Source organism: Geotrypetes seraphini, chromosome 2 (assembly GCF_902459505.1).
Source record: "Geotrypetes seraphini chromosome 2, aGeoSer1.1, whole genome shotgun sequence".
Classification (NCBI taxonomy): domain Eukaryota; kingdom Metazoa; phylum Chordata; class Amphibia; order Gymnophiona; family Dermophiidae; genus Geotrypetes; species Geotrypetes seraphini.
The window spans coordinates 3,819,579-3,843,822 of NC_047085.1; the positions used below are offsets into that span (position 1 = coordinate 3,819,579).

Consider the following 24,244-nt stretch of genomic DNA (forward strand, 5'->3'; position numbering starts at 1 on the left):
TGTCACCGAGCGGTTAGAAAAGCAAAAAGAGAATATGAAGAGAGACTGGCAGAGGAAGCAACAAACTTCAAGTCTTTCTTCAGATACGTCAAGGGGAAGCAACCGGCAAGAGAAGAAGTGGGACCATTGGATGATGGAGACAGGAAGGGAGTGGTAAAGGAAGAGAAAGAAATAGCTGACAGGTTAAATGAGTTCTTCACGTCAGTTTTCACGAGGGAAGATATAACTAACATCCCAGAACCTGAAGAGAGCGGAAAAGGAGACCAAGATGTAAAACTGGTCAATTTAGAGGTAAGCCAAGAAGATGTACTCAAGCAGATAGACAGACTAAAGAGCGACAAATCTCCAGGTCCGGACGGCATTCACCCAAGGGTACTCAAGGAACTAAAAAACGAAATAGCGGAGCCACTTCGACAAATATACAGCCTATCCTTAAAAACCGGAGAGATCCCGAAGGACTGGAAAATAGCAAATGTCACGCCCATCTTCAAGAAGGGCTCAAGGGGAGACCCAGGAAACTACAGGCCAGTGAGCCTGACCTCAGTCCCAGGAAAGATGATGGAGGCACTGATTAAGGACATCATCTGTGAACACATCGAAAACAATGAGCAGCTAAAACCGAGTCAGCATGGCTTCTGCAAGGGTAGGTCATGCCTCACAAACTTATTGCACTTCTTCGAGGGGGTAAACAGCCAGGTGGATAAAGGGGAATCTATAGATATCATTTACCTTGACTTCCAAAAAGCCTTCGACAAGGTACCACACGAAAGGCTGCTTAAGAAGATATGGAACCACGGGGTACAAGGGGTGATCCACCGATGGATCAAAAACTGGTTGGCGAACAGGGAACAGAGGGTTGGCGTAAAGGGCCATTACTCAGACTGGAAAGGGGTCACGAGCGGAGTTCCGCAGGGGTCGGTGCTGGGACCGCTCCTGTTCAATATCTACATAAACGACCTAGAGGCGGGAACCAAGTGTGAGGTTATTAAATTTGCAGATGACACCAAACTATACAGCAGGGCTCAAACCAGGGGAGACTGCGAAAATCTCCAAAAGGATCTAACGCAGCTGGAAAAGTGGGCCGAAAAATGGCAAATGAGCTTCAACATAGGGAAATGCAAGGTCATGCACGTGGGGAAAAAGAACCCGATGTTCACATACAGAATGGGGGGAACACCGCTAGGGGTCAGTAACCTGGAGAGAGACCTGGGAGTGATGGTAGACGCAACACTGAAGACATCGGCGCAGTGCGCTACAGCCTCAAAGAAAGCTAACAGAATGTTGGGTATCATTAAGAAGGGTATTACGACCAGGACGAAGGAAGTCATCATGCCGCTGTATCGTGCAATGGTGCGGCCGCATCTGGAGTACTGTGTCCAGTACTGGTCGCCGTACCTCAAGAAGGACATGGCAGTACTTGAGGGAGTACAGAGAAGAGCAACTAAACTGATAAAGGGAATGGAAAATCTCCCATATACCGACAGGTTGAAGCAGTTGGGACTTTTCTCACTGGAAAAGCGGAGACTTAGAGGAGACATGATAGAAACCTTCAAGATCCTGAGGGGCATAGAAAAAGTAGACAGGGACAGATTTTTCAAATTAAGGACCACCACAAGTACAAGGGGGCACTCGGAGAAATTGAAAGGGGACAGGTTTAGAACAAACGCTAGGAAGTTCTTTTTCACTCAGAGGGTGGTGGATACATGGAACGTGCTTCCAGAGGCTGTTGTAGACAAGAAAACATTAAATGGTTTCAAAGAAAGTTTGGATAGATTCCTAGAAGAAAAAGGGATTGAAGGGTATAGATAGATATAGACCACTACTCAGGCGATGGGCCTGATGGGCCGCCGCGGGAGCGGACCGCTGGGCAGGATGGACCTATGGTCTGCCTCAGCGGAGGCAACTTCTTATGTTCTTATGTTCTTATGTTCTTAATTACCGCCCAATAACTAATGTTCCTTTCTTATCCAAACTTACTGAAAACCTGGTCTTTCATCAAGTTACCGACTTCATTGAAAAAACCAATGCGTTACACCCAAATCAAATAGAATTCGGCAAACACCACTCCATTGAGCTATCGTTCATCGGTCTGACCACCAAAATTCTTTACCATCTCAACCATCATCAGTCTGTTTTGCTCATCTTTTGGATTTTTCCTTAGCCTTTGACATGCTTAATCTTCATCATGCTCATCTTCATGAGATCGGCATCACTGACCAAGTCATGAACTGGTTTTCATTATTCTTCTCAGAATGTACATCTAAGGTAGTATTCAACGCCACAACCTCCAAAACCTTCATGACCAAACATGGTATCCCACACGGTTCAATACTTTCACCTTTACTTTTCAATATTTTTATGGCATCTCTCTTAATCCTGGGTCAATCTAAAGGATTTACGATGTTCGCTTACGCAGACGACGTACAGCTTATTCACACCATTGATCTGGACAACATAGGTGAGATAGCAATCATCAACCAAAAACTTGAAAAAAATCAAATTCTGGCTGGATTCAAACATGTTGTCGCTAAATATCGCCAAATCAAAAGTTATGACCTTCCCTTTCAAAGAAGGATTAGCTTTACAAGCCCTTTTGGAATTTAATGCTTCACCCATTAAGACTGTATCTTCTCTAAAATTGTTAGGGGTCACCTTAGACAGCAAATTTTCTTATCACTTACACATTAGTACCGTTATTGAGCGCTGCTTTCATCGGTTAAGAATGATTAGATCCGTCTCTAAACTTTTGGATGAAGCCTCCATGAACATTTTGATTCACTCCCTAGTTATTTCATGTATTGACTATTGTAACGCCCTCTTCAAAGGCATAACAAAAAAAGAAATAAGGAGATTGCAGATCTTGCAGAATACTGCAGTAAAAATAATCTTTAATGCAAAGAAATATGATCATGTCTCTCCCCTGTTGCACAAAGTGCACTGGTTACCCATCGAGCACTGAATCAGCTATAAAATTCTCCTTCTAACTTTTAAAACCTGTCTAAGCAATCAACCTGAATGTATCGATAAACTTCTTGTTCCAAGTAACCCCTCCAGATCTCTTCGTTCTGTAGCACAAAACCTTCTAAACATTCCATCCTTAAAACAGATCAACACTTTGAGATCCAATAACTTTTCAGTAACCGCATCCTCACTTTGGAACTCTGAAATTTTACTAGGTCCTTTTAAGGCAAAGTTAAAGACTTTTTATTCTTAGACGCCTTTGATATATAACTGCCCTTGTTAAGGCAAAATTCTCTCTGTCATTTACAGTTGCTCCCCACTTCCCCTCGTTTTTCTCTTATTTGTACTTTTCTTTATGTATTGTAGTTCTGCCCTTTTTTCCCCTTTGTTTTTCTTAGAAACATAGAAACATAGATAGATGACGGCAGAAAAGGGCTATAGCCCATCAAGTCTGCCCACTCTACTGAGTGCAAATGACCCAGTTCCTTAACTCGACCTTCGTAGGGATCCCACGTAGATGTCCCATTTATTCTTAAAGTCAAGCTCGCTGGTGGCCTTGGCTACCTGCAATGGAAGCTTGTTCCAGTGATCTACCACTCTTTCGGTAAAGAAATACTTCCTGGTGTCCCCATTAAATTTCCCTCCTCTTGAGTTTGAGCGGATGCCCTCTTGTGGCCGAGGGTCCTTTGAGAAAGAAGATGTCATCTTCCACCTCGACACGTCCGTGATGTATTTAAAAGTCTCAATCATGTCCCCCCTCTCCCTGCGCTCTTCTAGAGTGTAGATCTGCAATTTGTTCAGTCTCTTCGTACGAGAGACCCTTGAGCCCCGAGATCATCCTAGTGGCCATCCGCTGAACCGACTCGACTCTAAGCACGTCTTTACGGTAATGTGGCCTCCAGAATTGCACACAGTATTCCAGATGAGGTTTCACTATGGTTCTGTACAGTGGCATTATGACTTCAGGTTTCCAGCTGACAAAACTTCTATTGATACATCCCATCATTTGCCTTGCCTTGGATGAGGCCTTCTCTACTTGTTTGGCAGCCTTCATGTCTGCACTGATGATTACTCCCAAATCTCGTTCTACTGAAGTCCTAGCTAATGTTTCTCCATTTAAGGTGTAAGTTCTGCATGGATTTCTGCTACTGAGGTGCATGACCTTACATTTCTTAGCGTTGAAGCCCAGCTGCCATGTCGAGGACCTGCTTGTTTTTACCTTTCATTCCCCAGTAATGACTTATATTTTGGTTTAATATTTAATGTTTTGAATTATTGTATGTTATAAGGTTTTTTGTTGTATACCGCTTTGTATTTCTGATTAAGCGGTATAAGAAATTTTTAAGAAACCTTGAAATCTTGATCTTATAGACGCCCCAGCTTCTGTCACACAGCTTTTGCTGGATATCAAAGCAGAAATGACTTCCATGCGCTAGGACATCACCCGGGTGGTGAACAACCAGAGGTGGGACGAGCTGAACTCACCAGAAGACAGGATGATGTGGAGCAATGTCTGGATAGTATGAGAAAGATCTTGTGGACACCCAAAAAGAGCTAGCCACATTTCGTAAGAGTGATCAGGAGCTGTGGGACAAAATAGAAGACCTAGAAAATTGCTCCCGGCGATACAACCTGCAGATTCGTGGTATACCAGAGGAGGTGCACTTTCAGGATGCCAGGCAGGTGGCACAGGACACATGCATGGTCCTTCTGGCACAGGAGGGGGTCACGTGGCCCAGAAGAGAAAAGACTATATCTGGCAGGGTCACAAAGTAGATATCTATCAGGATGTGGCAGCAGTGACTCTTCATAAACGTAGAGATTTTATGACCTGTCACACAATACCTACATGCAGAGGGCTTGTGATATAGACGGCTCTTCCACCTCCCATTGGCTATGATGGTGGGAACCTCGACCATAATAGTTTGATCTGTGAAGGAAGCATGGAAGGCCTTGGTTGCATTGGAGGCCCCCAACCTCCCTGCAGAGGTAAGACGCACTGCTGATATAACCACTGCTACAACATCAGAAAAGGCGGCGAGACGATGAAAATGTGGGAGGAATGGAGTATCCTTTCGCAGCCAGCAGAGGACCTGGGAACCAGCGTGGACTCTGTGATCCCGTTCAGAGAGACTGGTGGAATTATCTTTGGACATAGCACAGCTGGGACTGGTGGATGTGTTGGAATAATTGGGGAGTGTGTATGTGGCGGTGTGTGTGTTTTTATCCTAGGGGGTGACTTGGAAGTGGGGATAAGCTGTGGTGGGTTGGGTGAAGGGGAGTGAATGGGGAGAGTGCATGCGGTGCTGAAGGGGGGTAGGGGGGTGTTAAAGATGTTTATTGGGGGCTAAGGGATGGAAGGGGGTACCTGTACAGGGGTAGCACACCACTTTCTCTATGGGGTGTTGGGCTTTTTTAAGCCAGCTCAAGGCTAGCTCAAGAATGGTGGAGGGGTGGGGGAAGATGGGGATGGTTCATCGTATGGTTACATTCAGGAAGGGGTTGGGAGGAAGGGGGTATGGGATATAGTTGAGTTAGGGTGGTGACCTGGTTGGTGACTGTGACGATGGGGGCTGCTTATTTTGGTGTTTTAGGGGTATTTGTGTTTCACATGTTGAGGTTGGGTTATGGTGAAGGTGACATGGAATGTTGGAGGGATTAATTTCCCCATTAAGCACTCAGAAATTTTTCAACAGCTACAGCGTCATAGGATAGATAATGAATTTTTGCAAGAGGCACACTTAAACGATCTGGAGCATGCTAGGCTAAAACATTGGTGGATGGGGGACTGTGTGGCTGCCTCTGCAAGGTCAAGAAGCGGGGAGTAGCCATACTGTTCTGTAAAGGAATAGTGGACCAGTTACAGGTATTGGATAGACCTGCTGATGGGAGAATTGTGCTCTGTCAGGGGATGATTGCAAGAAGGGAGATGGTACTTTGTAGTGTATATGCTCCCAATGTGTGTGATAAAACCTTTTGCAACACTTCACTGACTGAATTAATGCCTTACAGCCATTTTCCCCTCATAGTAAGGGGTGATTTTAATACCCTTAGTGATCCTGTGGTGAATGGTACAGGGGATGGCGGAAATGAGAGAGAGGTGGGAGCGAAAGCATTTAATCATTTTAGGGTAGCCTTGGACTTAGTGGATGTTTGGAGAGTCCTCCATGGGGAGGAGCGAGATTACACTCTTTATCCCGGGTTCACGGTACTCAATCCCGTATTGATATGTTAGTGTCCAAACTTTTTTTCCTCAATTAATTGGGCTGATATTGGGACATAAACCATTTCAGATTATGCATGGGTATGGATTCAGTGGGGAGGTACCTAGCAGAGGAGGCAGCGCTGGGTGTTCCCCTTGCTCTTTATCACAACCCACTTTTTCAGGAAAAGTTGTTTGCCAGTTGGAAAGAGTACTGGCAGTACATTTCCTCCCATGAAGACAACCGGTGCTTTCTTGGGACGCAGCTAAGGTTGTACTACGGGGGAAAATCAGTAGCTATAGCAGTTATTTGCAGAAGGCTCGAGATAGGGAGATTTGTAGAGTAGAACCGCTGATTCGAGTGGAAAGATGGAAATATGAATGGCTGGGTACCAGGGAGCATAAACAGAAGCTGTTAGACTTGCAAGTGGCTCTGAATGATCTCCTTTAGCAGAGAGCACATAAGTCGTTGACTTATTATAAGTATTACCTCTATAGGCATGGTAACAAGGGGAGGCATTTGCAAGCAAGATTGGTGTCTGCCAAGATAGAACCTAAACGAGTTATGACAATGAAACAGCTCAGGGGCAACAATTGTCATCAGATAGGAGCATATGTCATTTGTTTTATCAGTATTATAGGAAGCTATATAGCGCTCCAGTGGATGAGGGGCTCCCGGGTTTCCTTTATCTGGACACCCTCCAGCTGCCCCGTCTTATTGGCTGCAGCAAAGAAACACTTAAATGCCCCCATCACTACAGAGGAGGATTATTGGGCTATAGCACATAGTCCATTGATGAAGGCCCCAGGAGAGGTTGGCTTCCAAGCAGAATTCTACAAGATCTTAGGGGAGGAGATTATACTCCTTCTGGTTAGATTGTTCAATGTATTGGTGAATGCAGAAGCTCTTCCTGACTCCTTGAATGTGGCGCAGATCCTGGTATTTCCCAAGCCGAGACGGGATCCAGAGTTGGTGACGTTATGTAGACCAATCTCATTATTAAATACCGATGTGAAGTTGTTGGTTAAGATCATGGCAAATGATTAACGATGGTGTTGCCGGACCTAGTTCATGATTCCCAGGTGGGCTTTGTGAAGGGACGAACACCAGCAAAAAACGTTTGGTGGATGCTTTGGTCCTTAGTCAAAGGGCACAGTGAGATATCCCATTGATCTTGGTTAGCTTCGATGCGGAAAAAGCCTTTGACAATGTTATCTGGGACTTTTTATATGCTACCCTGGAGGTATATGTTTTGATGGCTTTTTTGTATCAGTGATTCGGACTTTGCGTCCCCACAAGAAAAAAATAGTGATTAATGACTGTGAATTGGAGTGTTTTCCTATTCGTCACAAACCGTACAGGGACCAACATGCTATAAAAGGGAAAGGGGTTAAACTACAATCTACCATAATAAAACTCCAAGCGCGAATGCGCACTTCAAACTTCTTGATCCCTGTGTACGAGCCTGTGGCGGTTTTATGGCTCCTACTGCACATGCAAAGTTTGAATTGGTGACCACGGACGCAAGGAGGTGGAGAACACGCCAGCAACTCCCCCCTCCCGCCCTCACTCACTCTTAAGTCTTGACATGTCAAACTCTGGCCCGCAGGGTGTTAAAAATTGGGCCCCCAGACACAAACCGCTGCCATTGCTGATGCTCTTCATTCACGTCTGCCTTCCTCTTCAAAGCAGTCTGCTGAGGATCGCTGGCCGGTTGTAGCGAACCTCGCAGGCCGCTCTCCACCTCGGTAGCATGTTCCCCCTGACGCAATCCCGCCCCTCCTCTGACGTACGGCTGCATTAGAGAGACCAAGTTCTTGGATTCTGTAGGCGATTGCTTCCTGGAACAACTTGTCAAAAAAAAACACTAGCGGAAATGCAATTCTGGACTTAATTCTAAATGGCCTACGAGGACCGGCACAAGATGTAGAAGGGACGCTGGGAAGCAGCGATCACAGTATGATCCGCTTCGATCTGGATGCAGGGGAGAAACATCATTCCAAAACGACAGCCACGGCACTGAACTTCCGAAAAGGGAATTACGAAGGGATGAGACTCATGGTAGGGAAGAAAATTAAGAAGAGGATAAGCACTGTAAAAACATTAGAGCAAGCTTGGTCCCTTTTTAAGGATAGACACCGAGGCGCAAAATCTATATAGACTGCGTATCAACTTGGAAAAGATCCAAGAGGAAAAAGAACAAAGAACCGGCGTGGCTCACTGTAGAGTTGAAGGAAGCAATAAGAGACAAGAAAACTTCATTTAAGGAATGGAAAAGGTCAAAAACGGATGAAAACTGGAACAAGCACAAACAACATCAACGCAGGTGCCACAAGGTGGTAAAAGGGGCCAAAAGAGACTAAGAGGAAAAAATAGCCAAGGAGGCAAAGAACTTCAAGCCGTTCTTTCGCTATATTAAGGGGAAATCACCTGCGAAGGAAGCGGTGGGACCGTTGGATGACCATGGAATAAAGGGAGTGCTAAAGGAGGACAAAGCAATCACCGACAAACAACACATTTTTTGCGTCTGTATTTACCGAAGAAGATGTACACAGCATACCGGAACCCATCAGGCTATATGATGGCAACAAAGACGAAAAGCTGACAGGATTGATGGTTAGTCTAGAGGAGGTGTGTGGGCAGATTGATAGGCTTAAGAGCGATAAATCCCCGGGACCAGATGGCATCCATGCAAGGGTCATCAAGGAACTGAAAGGGACCATAGCTGAACTGCTTCAACTAATAGCTAATCTGTCGATCAAATCGGGACAGATTAAGGAAGACTGGAAGGTGGGAAAATGTTATGCTGATCTTCAAGAAAGGGAAACTACAGACTGGTGAGTCCGACCTCGGTACCAGGAAAGATGATAGAGTCGCTGATAAAGGACTGCATCATTGATTATCTTGACGGACACGGGCTGATGAGGACCAGTCAGCACAATTTTAGCAAAGGCAGATCGTGTTTGATGAACTTGCTGCACTTCTTTGAGGGAGTAAACAGACACATAGACAAGGGCGACACGGTCGACATTGTATATCTGGATTTTCAGAAGATGTTTGACAAGGTTCCACATGAACGACTACTTCGGAAAATTGCGAGCCATGGAATCAAGGGTGAAATACTCACATGGATTAAAAACTGGCTGGATCATAGGAAACAGAGAGTGGGGATAAATGGACAATACTCAGACTGGAAGAGCGTCACCAGTGGGGTGCCGCAGGGCTCGGTGCTTGGACCTCTTCAACATCTTTATAAATGATCTGGACATTGGTACGACGAGTGCGCCCTCACCTGGAGTACTGTGTCCAGCACTGGTCGCCGTACATGAAGAAGGACACAGTACTACTTGAAAGGATCTAGAGAAGAGCGATTAAGATGGTTAAGGGGCTGGAGGAGTTGCCATACAGTGAAATATTAGAGAAACTGGGCCTTTTCTCCCTTGAACAGAGGAGATTGAGAGGGGACATGATCGAAACATTCAAGGTACTGAAGGGAATAGACTTAGTAGATAAAGATAGGTTGTTCACCCTCTCCAAGGTAGGGAGAACGAGAGGGCACTCTCTAAAATTGAAAGGGGATAGATTCCGTACGAATGTAAGGAAGTTCTTCTTCACTCAGAGAGTGGTAGAAAGCTGGAAAGCTCTTCTGGAGTCTGTCGTAGGGGAAAACACCCTCCAGCGATTCAAGACAAAGTTAGACAAGTTCCTGCTGAACCAGAATGTACGCAGGTAGGGCTAGTCTCAGTTAGGGCGCTGGTCTTTGACCAAAGGGCCGCCGCATGAGTGGACTACTGGGCACGATGGACTACTGGTCTGACCCAACAGCGGCAATTCTTATGTTCTTATGTTAGCCTACATCAGGGCTGCCCAAGTCCGGTCCTCGAGATCTACTGGCAGGCCAGGTTTCTGAATATCCACAATGAACATGCATGAGAAAGATTTGCATACCAAGAAGGCAGTGCTGGCAAATCTCTCTCATGCATATTCATTGTGGATATCCTGAAAATCTGGCCTGCCAGTAGATCTCGAAGACCAGACTTTCCGTCAAGGTGCATTCAGCAAGAAGTGTTGTTTTGTCGTGGATTGAAGCTAGGGCAGTCTCTCCAGCTGAGATTTGTAGAGCGGTGACTTGGTCCACTCTACACACATTTGCAAAGTTTTATACGGTGGATGTTGCGGCAAGAGAGGATTCTGCTTTTATTTATTTATTTTAAAAAAAATTTATACCGCCAAAAACTCGGTGGTTCCTCCATGTTGTGAGCCGGCGCAGTCAGCCCACCCTGGATTTCTGGGACTGCTTTTGTATGTCCTGCTTGTCCATAATAACATACCTATTACACTGGAAAAAGAGATTTTGTCCTTACCTTAATAATATATTTTCCAGTAGATAGGGCAGGAGTTCAGAACACCTATCCTTCCTGCCCCTGCCTATGGTCTCATTCTTTTTATTCTTGTCCAAGTTATATCTTGGATGCTAGTCAGCCCTTTGGGCCCTGAAGAATTCTGTATAATATTTTCTTAGCATCTACAGGGGTACTACCTGAGCTCCTTTGATATTTCTATTGGCTGTTACTTGTTCATTGAGTGTTCATGTTATTATGTTTGAGCAGAACAGTTGATTTGTTTGGGAAACTGCCCATTGTGTCCTTCACATAATTTTGATGGAGCTCTTGCATGTTTGGGTACTAACTGCAGTAGCGCTCCCAGTGAAGTAGGAGGATCACAGAAAAAAATCCAGAGTGGATTCCTTCTGTATATGGCTTGTGGCCATGGGGAAATAACCCACTTGTTCAGAACACCACACCTATCAAGGTAAGGACATAATCTCTTTTTTCTATAGTATACTGGAAGGTTTCAGTGCTGCACTGACCCTTAAACTGATGATATCATCACTGAAAGCGTAGTGATTGCCTTGTTTGTTTATTTAAAAACATTTATATCCCATACAATCTCTAAATATAAGCAGGTTGTTGGACAGCTAGGATGAACTATGTAAGTCTTTGTCTACGGACATTTACTTTGTTGCTGTTTCTCCATCTGGGGAGCTTAACCCACTTATCTGGAGTGATCTAGAAGGACCTGAGAAAAGGAAATTGAGCAGGTAAATTCAAATTTTGCCTTCTTTGAGCTTGAGATGATTTGTTGTCTCTTGCAGATGGCTTTCGAAAGGTGGTACACATAGAGCAGGGTGGCCTACTGAAGCCCGAGAAAGATGATACGGAATTCCAACATCCCTACTTTCTGCGGGGCCAAGAAAAATTGCTAGAGAACATTAAACGGAAAGTTACTAGTGTAAGTAGTTGTGTGTTCTCTTTACTTCCGGCTTCTGCATGCAGGGAGTCAAGGTGGCCAAATTGAGGAGTATTTTGACAGATAAGAGATTATCAGTAAATTATGCCTTACTCTAATTAGTCCTTCCTAAAGAAGCCCTTCCATCCAATTCTCTGTACTTTTTGTAGTTCTGTTGTTCTGTTTTCACATGGATAAACCAGAGCTTTGCACAGTACATATATAGAGGGCATTATACATTTTTCTATTATCCATTCCTTTCTGAATACAGTGGTACCTCGGTTTACGAGTGCACCGGTTTGTGAGTGTTTTGCAAGACAAGCAAAACATTCGCAAAATCGGCACCTCGGAAACCGAGCACGCTTCGATTTGCGAGCGCCCCCACCACCATCGGGCACCCCCCGTTGTGACCTGAGGTCCCCCCAACCCACCCGAACTCTCTTCTTACTTTGCTGTAGCCTCCGCAGCGGCACCAGCATGTTCTGTGCGTGGTGCCGGTGCCTGAAGATCTGCTTCCTGTGCTGGGCCTTGAGCATGTGCGCATGCTCAAGGCCTGAGAGTTCACGTCGAACGTGAACTGGGGGGGCTGAGGGGGTGCCCGATGGCGGCGTGAGGGGGTGCAGATCGCGGGGGGGAGGGTGCTGGTTCGCGGGGGGCCTTCGGGGGGAGCAATGCCGGTTCTCGTGGGGGGGGGAGCAGCGCTGCTGGCCTCGGGAGGGGAGGGTGGGGGTGGGAACCTATCAAAGCGAGTTTCCATTATTTCCTATGGGGAAACTCAGTTTGATAAACGAGCATTTTGGATTACGAGCATGCTCCTGGAATGGATTATGCTCGTAATCCAAGGTACCACTGTAATTCCTAATTTGCTTTTTTTTTTTTTTTTTTTTTTTTTTAAATGCATTTACTATAGAGACTCCAGATTCCAATTCTAATATAAAATGCAGCATGATGTGCCCTTAAATATATTTTTGAAGATTTAAACTTTATTGAAAGAGATAACAAGTTTACAGATAAGTAATTCAATTTAACTACACTGTACATTAATACAAGGGTGAATCAAAAATTAAAAGCAATTGTTAAATTATGCGATAACCGAAACAGAGCTAGAGGAATGCAGTATATTTACTTGTACGTGATGCCTACCACCGCATTGACGCTCTTGAACAGTCTCGTGAATATTCCATCAAGCTTACCATGCTAGACAAACATGATCAGGAAATTCGACTTATTCTAAGGTTACATTCAATAATTCTTCGGTAAGGATAACCTCGACAAACTTCGGGATTCCGCAAGGTTCAATTCTATCCCCGCTATTGTTTAACATATTCCTGGCACCACTGCTAACACTCAGTCAGTCAATTGGGTTTATCCCATTTGCATATGCAGACGACGTACAATTGTTATAACCCATAAACACTAGCGTAGATGGAGAAATTACAGCAATCAATGAGAAACTTTCTAAAATATCAAAATGGTTGCACAGCAATAAATTGGCCCTCAATACATCCAAAACAGAGACTATGCTCTTTCCATGTAGGGAGGGTCAGAAATTAGGAGCCAATATAACCATAAACACAATTAACCTTACAGTAGTTACTAAGGTGAAGATTCTCGGGGTCATATTAAACCAAAAGCTTAGCTACCATGATCAAATTAGTTCACTGGAAAGAACTTGTTTCGACAGGTTAAGATTAATTAGATCATTGTCCGTGTTTCTCGACAAATCATCATTAAATATCTTAATACATTCCCTAGTCATTTCTAAAATTGACTATTGCAGCGCCCTATACAAAGGGACTACCTTAAAAGAAATACGTAGACTACAAATTCTCCAAAACATCGCAATAAAAATTATCACGAAAAAAAAAAATTTGATCATGTAACTCCACTGTTAAAGGAAAATCACTGGCTACTGGTAAACCATAGAATTACTTACAAAATAGCTTTACTCACACATAAAATATTAGTAAACAAAGCCCCAGCATTTTTAGAAAGATTTCTAATACCATACATCCCTGTAAAATCTTTAAGATCAGAAGAAAAATCTCTGTTAGTAATTCCGTCATTAAAAATCATTTATTCAAGAAGGGATATGATCTTTTCTGTTACAGCTCCTCAAGTTTGGAACTTGCTTCCATCCAATATAAGAGAAGAAAAATTACTTAATAAGTTTAAAGGGCTACTAAAAAGTTGGTTGTTTAAGGACATCTTTAACTGACCCATTTAATATCATATGACCTCATTCTGGAATTTATCTGGACAAGGAACACTGTTAAGTAGAAATTAAGCAGGTAACATTCCCCAACCTTTTGTCTCCTTACCTATCCTTTTTCATTTGTTTTGGAATTGTATTTAATCCAATTTTTTTATCCCCCCCCCCCCTCAATTGAATTTTTATGTCATAATTGTTTTTAATGTTCTGTTGGTTGGATTTTTTTATTTTTTCCACTTTTAATTTTTGTAAATCGCGTTGGATTTGGATATTGCGATCATATCAAATATTTTAAATAAACTTGAAACTTGATCTAGTAGATCTATCTAATAGAAAATGCAGAAACAACTTAAGAATCATTGGTCTTCCAGAAGGATCAGAAGGAACCGATATTATTTCTTTTCTCACTGTGTTGATTCTGTTGGTGTTGGGCCTAACTTTCTCTACTCCTCTTGAAATATAGTGTGCACATTGAGTACCTTCATGACTCACTGCAAATCAAAAAACACCGAGACCAATTGTCCCAAAAAAATCTCAGATTTCAGCACTCTCTAAAGATATTGACTGCAGCTAAATCTCATAAACAGCTATTATATCAAGGAATAAAAGGTCTTATTTATTCCACATCTTGCAAAAATCACTGTTTATAGAAGGAAGCATTTCCTGCAACTGCGACTGGATTTAAAAGATATAGGAGCCAAATTTGGACTTTTATACCCTGCACACATGAAGATCACTTGCAATAACCAAACCACCACCTATACTGATCCAACTGAACTCCAGAAATTCATTGATTTCATCAAGATGAATTGAGCCTATTTCTTTCTGTCTGGAACAGTCTTTACGGTTGATACTTCAAGGTTATCCTTTATCTACTTATCTTTGAGGCAATGATATGTTGTCTAATCAAATAACATTGGATGGCAACGTTTACCTCATGTGTGATCTCCGATAGCTGATATCAGCTCACCCTAATAACTTCATATCATTTTCAAATTGATTATTCCTGGTATTTTTTCTTGTTTCCAGAGATTTTTTTTTTTGCTTGTTTTAGAAACATAAAAACATAGAAGATGACGATAGAAAAGGGCTACAGCCCATCAAGTCTGCCCACTCTGCTTACCCACCCCCTGTCTATGCCCTAATGACCCAATTTTCTTATCTTGACCCTCGTAGGGATCCCACATGGGTATCCCATTTATTCTTAAAGTCTGGCACACTGTCTGCCTCGATCAGCTGCACTGGAAGCTTGTTCCAATGATCAACCACTCTCTCTGTGAAGAAATACTTTCTGGTGTCGCCATGAAATTTTCCACCCCTGAGTTTGAGCGGGTGCCCTCTTGTGGCCCTTGAGAAAGAAAATATCATCTTCCACTTCGACACGTCCCGAGAGGTACTTAAATGTTTCGATCATGTCTCCCCTCTCCCTACGTTCCTTGAGAGTGTAGATCTGCAATTTTTTATGAACTCTCAGGAATGTCATTTTATCTTTACTTTGCTATTTTCAGGTCTCTGTGTACTTATAAATCACTGACATTGATGATGATTAACATTATATTATATTATATAGATGTTCTGTATTCATCAAAACTTAAATGCTAAATTTACACATTTAATGTTAATGGGTTAAATCACTGCATTAAAAGAGAAAGTTTCCAACTATTTACACTCCTTTCACCCTGACATTTTTCTGCAAGAGATCCATCTCTCTCCCACTAATTGTACTAAAACCTACCTTCAAATGCTACTCCAATCATTTTTATTCACCTGCAATAAGAAAGAAAAATGGTGTATCAAGATATTTAATTCTCCCTACCATCTTCAATCTCCCATACAGCAGACTCAGAAGGTAGATGGTGTCTGGTACATACTAAAATCATATCACAAGACCTTCTTCTACTCAATGTTTATACCCTGGTTAATGAATTTCCTGATTTTTCAGATCACTTCAAACTTCATTTCTAAATTATCCAGGTATTCCTTACATAGTTGGAGGCAATTAGTTATGGATAGATCATCATTATGCATACCAGCTAAAACCAAGACTTTAGGTGAATTACAAAATCTGATCAGCAATTTCAGCTTAGTATCCCTGGAGACTACTCAACTCTAAAGAAAAAGTTTACATGCTATTCTCCCCCATACAATACATATACTAGACTAGATTATTTTCTCATGTTATCCTCTTTATCATCTGCATTAGTACAATCTAATATCCATGGAATAATGCTTTCGGATCATGCTCCAGTTTCCTTACATCTTAAAATTGCTGAAAATTCTAATTGTAGCCCTACATGGAGACGTAATCTAATTTTGTTTGATTCATGGTAATGTTACCCAGCCAATCGTTCCATTTACCTGCCTGGAAGGCAAGAGTTCTGTCCAGGAATCTTTTGTAGAGGCAGGCCTTTATTGTCGGATAGGTGAACATATGAATTCTACAATTTGCTTCACATCTTTTGAACTATTACAGCTTTCTCCACACTCATCCCAATCAACAATGTAACTTTGCTGAAGCTACAATTCTAGTATTTCCAAAACCCAATCGAGATTTAAACTTAGTTAAAAGTTATAGACCTAACTCACTTCTTAATATTGACTATAAAATTCTGGCCAAAATATATCTCATCTTAATAAAATTATTGAAACTCTCATATTATATGATCAAGTAGGCTTTATTAAAAACAGATATATAGGTGATAACCTTAGATTATTTCATAATGTTAGCAACTTGGCTAAGACCATTTCAGAACCTGTAGTGGGCCTAGCTATTGATGCAGAAAAAGCCTTCGACAGAGTTGAATGGAGCTTCCTTCTATAGGTCCTGAAATAATTTCTTTGGTGACTCCTTTATTTTATTCATACTATTTATTGGCAACCTACCTCTAGAATTCTAATTAATAATCTTCTAACCAAGCCTATTAGATTACAAAAAGGCACCTGCCAAGTCTGCCCTCTCACCATTAATATTTAGAGAAGACAATTTTTATTGATGACAAAAGACATCATCCATATCATATTCCTAACAATGAAAAATACAGTAATTAAAAAAAAAAAAAATTTCCACAACCTTCCACGCCCCCATGCTCTTCAAATTAAATACAGAGATGTCAGTGCCATAATACTGAACCCTGTAGACCTAGCCAGCAGAATACAGATGGCAACATATGAGAAAAAGCATTCCCCCCTAGTCGCTAAGGTACCATCTCCTAATTAACACACAGAGCAGGTCCAACCGCGCCCATAGCAACCCAACCCCATGAGGATCAATTCCTCCAACAACAGTAACAGTATATTCCATACAACTCCCAACAAGTTCATCCCCCCATCTTATAAGCCGAGATCATTCAGCAAAAGACTACGTTCTCTCTGCAGAATTCTAATACAGGGATCCCATACCTTCAGAAAGTATAATTTGTCCTTTTGGGAGCCACTCGCATCTTTTGCTTCCCAGCATGCCAGTTAGAACATAAGAAAAGCCTTACTGGGTCAGACCAATGGTCCATCAAGCCCAGTAGCCCATTCTCATGGTGGCCAATCTAGGTTCCTAGTACCTGGCCAAAACTCAAGAAGTAGCAACATTCTATGCTACTGATCCAGAGCAAGCAGTGGCTTCCCCCATGTCTTTCTCAATAACAGACTATACAATATATTTTATTTTTATTTATTTATTTATTGAAATTTTTTAACGTATTGAAACAAGTATACAGGATATGGGAATTTACACAAAAAATATAGAAATATTATTTCTTAATACAACTTAAATCAGTCATAGAAAATCAGAAATCCCATCAAGCCCACATCATTGAGGAGAAAGAATTGCATTACATAACAACATAAAATTTGGTAATCAATAAGGGATAACCATACCCTTAATTTTATAGAGGCATTTAACTATTTAAACTCCTATTTTCATTGAAATTATCATAACCAAGAAAGGAAAATTCTACCCAAACTTACAAAAAGGAGGTTACTAAGAATGTTCAAGAAATTACTCTAATTGAATAGAATCAAAAAATACGTAATCTATTTTTATTTATTTAATTTTATTTATTTTTTTATTCATTCATTTATTTAGCCCATCCTCCCAAAGGAGCCCAGAACGGGTTACAAGAGTACATCCATAATAATAAAAAGCTAAGCGCGCATGCGCTTTTCAAAAATCGTGATTCCTGGTGGCATGAGGTGTGCTTCTGTGTCAGCCTCACGGCGCCTGCGCTAGCTGGAGGCGCGTGACTGTGCAGAAGACGCCAGCGACTCCTCCCTCCCGCTGCTGCTCCTCTTCAAAGCGGCCTGCTGAGGTTCGCCAACCGCTGTAGTGAACTTTGCAGGCCGCTTTCCACCTTCCCGACATGGGCTTGAAGAAGGAGTCGGGGTTGCCACTGCCGCCACACACGCACGTCTTTCTACAGCCCTGCCCACCGCCATGAAGCAGGAGAACCTGCTCGACGATCTGGGTCGAGAGGTGAATGATGCAGCCTCAGCTCCAGTTCGAGGAATGGAGGGAGGGTAAAAATGGGAGGGGGGTGGAAACAGAAGGGTTCCATGGGGCAGGCAGGCATTGCACAACAGGGGACCAGGGGGAGAGGGAAAGGGGCTGCTTTGGGGGGAGGGGGGCAGACAGCAATCATCAGGGGGGAACAGAAGGGGGCCACAGAGCACGCAGGGGAGGGAGGCAGACAGCAATCAGGGGGAAACAGAGGGGGGCCATGGAGCATCCGGCCTCCTGTCAAAACCTCAGATTTCGGGTGGGGAATCTGAACTATCAATGCAGAGTACTACCCTTCGGCCTGGCCTCGTAGCCCAGAGTGTTCACCAAGTGCCTGGTAGTGGTAGCAGCAGCTCTAAGGAATCATGGTCTTCAGATATTTCCCTAACTCGACGACTGGCTCATCAAAGATCCCACATATCAAGGGGTTATTCTAGCGACCCAACGGACTATCTGGTTCCTACAAAGTTTGGGATTCAAAATCAACTTTCCCAAATCTCAACTTCAGCCCTCTCAGACTCTACAATTCGTTGGAGCTGTTCTGGACACTGTCCAACTCAGAGCATTCCTTCCACAACAACGTCTGGAAGCTCTTCTTCAACTCACACAGTGTCTTCCCGCTCTTCCATCTCAGCTCTTCTGAGTCACATGGCCTCCACAGTAAACGTGACTCCTTTTGCCAGACTTCACCTCAGAATTCCTCAGTGGACCCTGGCATCTCATTGGACGCAAGTTTGCGACCCTTAATGTTGAGACATTTCAATCACTCCTTTCTTGAAGAAGTCTCTCCGTTGGTGGATGCTCTCTTCCAGTCTTTCCAGAGGCTTGCTTTTTCAAACGCCCTCTCATCAGAAGGTCCTCACAACAGACTCTTCGACCTATGCTTGGGGCGCTCATCTCGATAGTCTCCTTACTCAAGGCCTCTGGACCAGTACGGATTGTCAGTGTCATATCAGTCAGTTGGAACTCAGAGTGATCCTCAAAGCTCTGCATGCTTTTCAACATCTACTTCATGACACAGTAGTCCTCGTTCGGACGGACAACCAAGTCGCCATGTATTATGTCAACAAACAAGGAGGGACAGGGTCTGCCTCCCTTTGTCAAGAAGCTCTGGAGGTTTGGGACTGGGCAATCTACCACAACATCTTCCTCAAAGCTGTCTACATTCAAGGGGTAAAGAATTGCTTGGCAGACAACTTGAGTCGTCTACTGCAACCTCACAAATGGATTCTCCATTCCTCGCCTCTTCGTCACATTTTTTCACAGTGGGGAACACCACAGATAGACCTCTATGCAGCTCCCCACAACTACAAACTGCCTCAGTTCTGCGCCAGGATATAGTCTCCTCACCGCCTCGAGGCAGATGCTTTTCTTCTGGAATGGACAAATCTTTTCCTCTACGCATTTCCTCCATTCCCTTTCATTCTCAAGACTCTGGTCAAATTGAGGAACGATCATGCCACCATGATTCTAATCGTTCCTCGGTGGCCGAGACAACCCTGGTACTCCCTTCTACTTCAACTCAGCAGCAGGGAGCCATACCTTCTACCAGTTTTTCCTTCTCTACTTACACAGAGTCAAGAATCTTTGCTTCATCCCAACCTGCAGTCTCTACACCTGACATCCTGGTACCTCTCAACATAATCCTCTTCAGTTTTCTCAATCTGTAAGAGACATTTTAAAAGCTTCTAGAAAGCTTACAACTAGACAATGCTATCACCAAAAAAGGACTAGATTTTCTACATGGTGTTTTTCTCATCATTAGGAGCCTCAGCACTCCTCCTTATCTTCTGTTTTAGACTATCTTTTGCACTTAACCAATTCTGGCCTCAAGTCTACATCTATATGAGTCCATCTCAGTGCAATTGCGGCTTTCCATCAGCCTATTGAAGGGAAACCCCTCTCTGCTCATCCGGTGATTTCCAGATTCATGAAAGGACTTTCAATGTCAAATCTCCTCTCAAACCGCCTCCTGTGGTTTGGGACCTCAATGTTGTCCTTTCTCAACTCATGAAGCCTCCATTTGAACCAATTGATAAGGCTGATCTGAAGTATCTCACTTGGAAAGTGGTGTTTCTCATTGCCCTCACTTCTGCTTGACGAGTCAGTGAGCTGCAAGCTTTAGTTACTGACCCACTATTCACTGTATTCCATCATGACAAGGTGGTTCTTTGTACTCATCCTAAATTCCTCCCTAAAGTGGTCTTGGAATTTCATCTCAACCAATCCATCGTACTTCCAGTGTTTTTTCCAAAGCCTCATTCTCACCCTGGAGAATCAGCTCTTCATACTCTGGACTGTAAACATGCTTTGGCCTTCTACTTGGAACGCACCAAACCACACAGAACTGCTTCTCAACTTTTTGTTTCCTTCAATCCAAATAAGTTGGGCCATCCTATTTCTAAGCATACCATCTCCAACTGGATGGCGGTTTGTATCTCTTTCTGCTATGCCCAGGCTGGATTACCCCTTCACAGTAAAGTCACAGCCCATAAGGTCAGAGCAATGGCAGCTTCAGTAGCTTTCCTCAGATCTACACCTATTGAGGAAATTTGTAAGGCTACTACTTGGTCCTCGGTTCATACCTTCACGTCTCACTATTGTCTGGATACTTTCTCCAGATGGGATGGACAGTTTGGCCAAACAGTATTACAAAATTTATTCTCCTAAATTGCCAACACTCCCACCATCCCATTCTGGTTAGCTTGTAGGTCACCCATATGTGAGAATAGCTGCCTGCTTGTCCTGGGATAAAGCACAGTTATTTACCGTAGCAGGTGTTATCCAGGGACAGCAGGCAGCTATTCTCACAACCCACCTACCTCCCCTGGTTGGCTTCTCTGCTAGATATCTGAACTGAGGAGACGCACCCTGTGCTGGGCGGGAAGGCACTCACGCATGCGCGGTGCGGGCGACTCAAAACTTTGAGTTTCTTCAAGCAAGTCTGCTTGTGAGGCGTCCGCATCCGGGCTCCGTCAGTGACGTCATCCACATGTGAGAATAGCTGCCTGCTATCCCTGGATAACACCTGTTATGGTAAGTAACTGTGCTTTCTGGGCTCTTTTGGCAGGATGGACTAAATAAGTAAGGGGAAAAAGCCAAACTGAAAAAGGACATGTCATAAATATTAATCAAAAAGGAAAACAATGCAATACAAATATAGAAATTATGGGAACCTAAAACAAATAACATACACTGCAGACATAACACCTAGAGATGACCATGTACCAGTATGTGTAAATAAACGCTCGGTATGCAATAAGACAGTAATATTAAATGACCTGATAACAAATACCCAAGCAGGGATAATATGTATAGTAGAAACGTGGAACTCCCCGCTGCCAACTGATCTTTGCCTACCCAGATACAAAATAATGTATTCACCGAGAAAAAACAGAAGAGGGGGAGGTCTTATAATATACAAATCATTCTTCAGTCTACAAAAACAAGATAGCTGTAACTACCAAGGATTCAAATACATGATCTGTAATCTAAAAATTAGGAAGGTAGGAAGGACATATCACTGCTCTTAATTTATAGACCACCAGGTAGCTGGAATGTGGTGGAAGATAAAATTGCCAACCTGGTCTCACACTGTGCCTGTAACTATCGTAATCTGGTAGTCATAGGGGACCGTAATCTACATCTAGAAACGCATGATGATCCAAAAGTTCAAAACTTCCAATGCTTAATAGAACAATTAGAACTCCCCCCTCCCCCAACTGGTCCCTATACACAAAGATGCATGTACATCTTGTTAACTGTTTAGCTGTAAACGGTATAGAAATTTTTAAAAATAAATAAATAAATACTCGGAAAATAGATCAGACTGCAAACTGATAGACCATGTAATGTGAGAGCTGGTTATATGGTCAGATCACCAACTCTTAACCTTCTTCCTTAATATAACCAAAACAATGATACAAACAGCAAAAGATATGAGACACATTACAAAACGTGGTAAGATACCTGTATAGGAATTCTGGAAGGAAATAAATTAAAAACTAGAGCTGACGAGTGAAAACATAGATGATGGCATTATAGCCTGGCATAATTTAGCAAATACCGTCCTTGATAAAATTGCACCAGTAAAATAATAAAAACTGAAGCGACAAAGCAATCCATGGTTTACAGAACAGTTAAAAGCCACAAGGAAAGAAGTAAGAAGAGCAGAAAGAACTTGGAAAAAAGAACAAAGTCTGGAACCCTGGAGGAAAAAAATCAAACAGTATAAATTACAGGTAATAGAAGCAAAAAGACACAACACCTTACTTACCCAATCCAAAAACTCCTCTTCAAAATCTACAACACACTGATCTGCACAAAAGACATAAGAGATGGACCATCATCACAACAACCAGATGCAGACAACCTAGCATGCTACTTTCAGTCAGAACAGTGAGAACTTCATTCACCAACAACCCAGAAGATACCATAGATCCCCACCCAACCAAACAAAATGAGAAAAAAGGGATACCAGCTGACAGAATTCAATCTAATCACCACTTAGGAGATCCTAAGTTGGCTGAAGAGAATATCCAAAAAACACTGTTATTTAGAGTATGCCCCTACCAATTTTCTGTATTAGCTGTCGAATCTAGTAAAAAATGGAAACTGCCTCCTGCTTTGGGTAAGAAAGAGAGAGGGAGTTTGCGGCTCAGGACCACCACCTGCTTCTGCCACTTTGAGGCTTGAGAGAGGGAGGAGGGCTTTGCTTCTCAGGACTGCTGGTGCTTCAGGGCGGGTGGGGGATTTGTAGCTGCTTCGGGGCTTTAGGGAAGATTTGCAGCTCAGGACGCTGCTATGCTGATGCTTTGGATCGGGAGGGAGGTGAGGTTCATGGCTTAGGACTGCTGCTGCTTGTAGTTTTTGGGGGCTTGAGAGAGGGAGAGGAGTTTGCAGCTCAGAACTGCTGGTGCTTTGGGGGACATTTTTCCCCACCAGAGTCCCAGTTAATTGAGAGTCTACTGTACTACAATTTGACATCTCTGCAGTGTTTGATGCAGTAGACCATTCTCTCCTACTTCTCAAATTAAATGTTCTTGGAGTACAGGATACAGTACTACAATGGTTCACACAATTCCTAAAAAAATAGAACTTACGAAAGATGACAAGAGGTCCCAAAAATGGAAGGCCGACTAGTGTTCCATAAGGCTCACCAATATCTCCTACTCTATTCAACATATATCTAAGAGCACTGGGAAATAATCCTTCCCTGACCCTGGATCAAATCTTCTCCTATGTTGATGTTATCTTCATTCTCTGCACAACTAGAGAATTCTTCAATAGCACCTTGACATACCTGAAAAATTCCATCAAAGACTTAAGCGATTAGATGAAAAGAAATTTCCTGAAAGTAAACAAATCAAAAACAAGAATACTTTGGTTTGGAGACTACAACTCATTACCGAACACAGAACTAGAGGTGTCCACTGGATAAAGCCTAAAGATAGAGAATAACTCCAAAATTCTGAGTCATCCTAGACTCAAACCTAACCTTAAACACACACATTACCACTCTAGTAAAAAAACAAAACTATTTTTAAGATGAGAGACAACTAAGGACAATAAGACCAGTCCTGACTAAGACCAGCTTCAAGACAATAGTGCAGTCAGTCCTAGTACCGTACCTGGACTATTGCAATTCAGTATATTGTGGCATTATAGTAATGGAATGCAGGAGGTTTCAACTACTACAAAACATGGTTCCAAGACTAATTCTAAAAAAGAACCGCTACGAAAGGACAAGTCCACTGTTAAAACAACTACACTGGCTGCCAGTGAAGAGAAGAACATAATTACATTACATTACATTACATTACATTAGGGATTTCTATTCCGCCATTACCTTGCGGTTCAAGGCGGATTACAAAAGGTTAATTTAAAAAACAGAGTTACAATGATTAGCTAGAGAGGTAAGTAGTAGATCTTAAGAGCATTTAGAGGTCGTGTTGTTATTGCTGCTTCAGGAATTTCTTGAAAAGTGTGGTTTTCATTTCTTTTCTGAACGTCCTATAGTCTGGGGTGGTCATCAGAAGGTTGGAGATCTGGTTGTCCAGCCTTGCGGCTTGAGTGGCTAGGAGGCCGTCG

General features: G+C 42.8%; 1 protein-coding gene across 4 annotated transcripts in view; it reads left to right on the forward strand.

Moving 5' to 3' along the window:
- HSF1 (heat shock transcription factor 1) overlaps positions 1-24,244 on the forward strand; it is a 260,811-nt gene that overhangs the window by 39,483 nt on the left and 197,084 nt on the right. For all 4 annotated transcript variants that reach the window (XM_033934485.1, XM_033934483.1, XM_033934484.1 and 1 more), the window contains exon 3: positions 11,320-11,456. In XM_033934485.1, the coding sequence (XP_033790376.1) occupies positions 11,320-11,456 (137 nt within the window). The remainder of the gene's footprint in view (positions 1-11,319; positions 11,457-24,244) is intronic.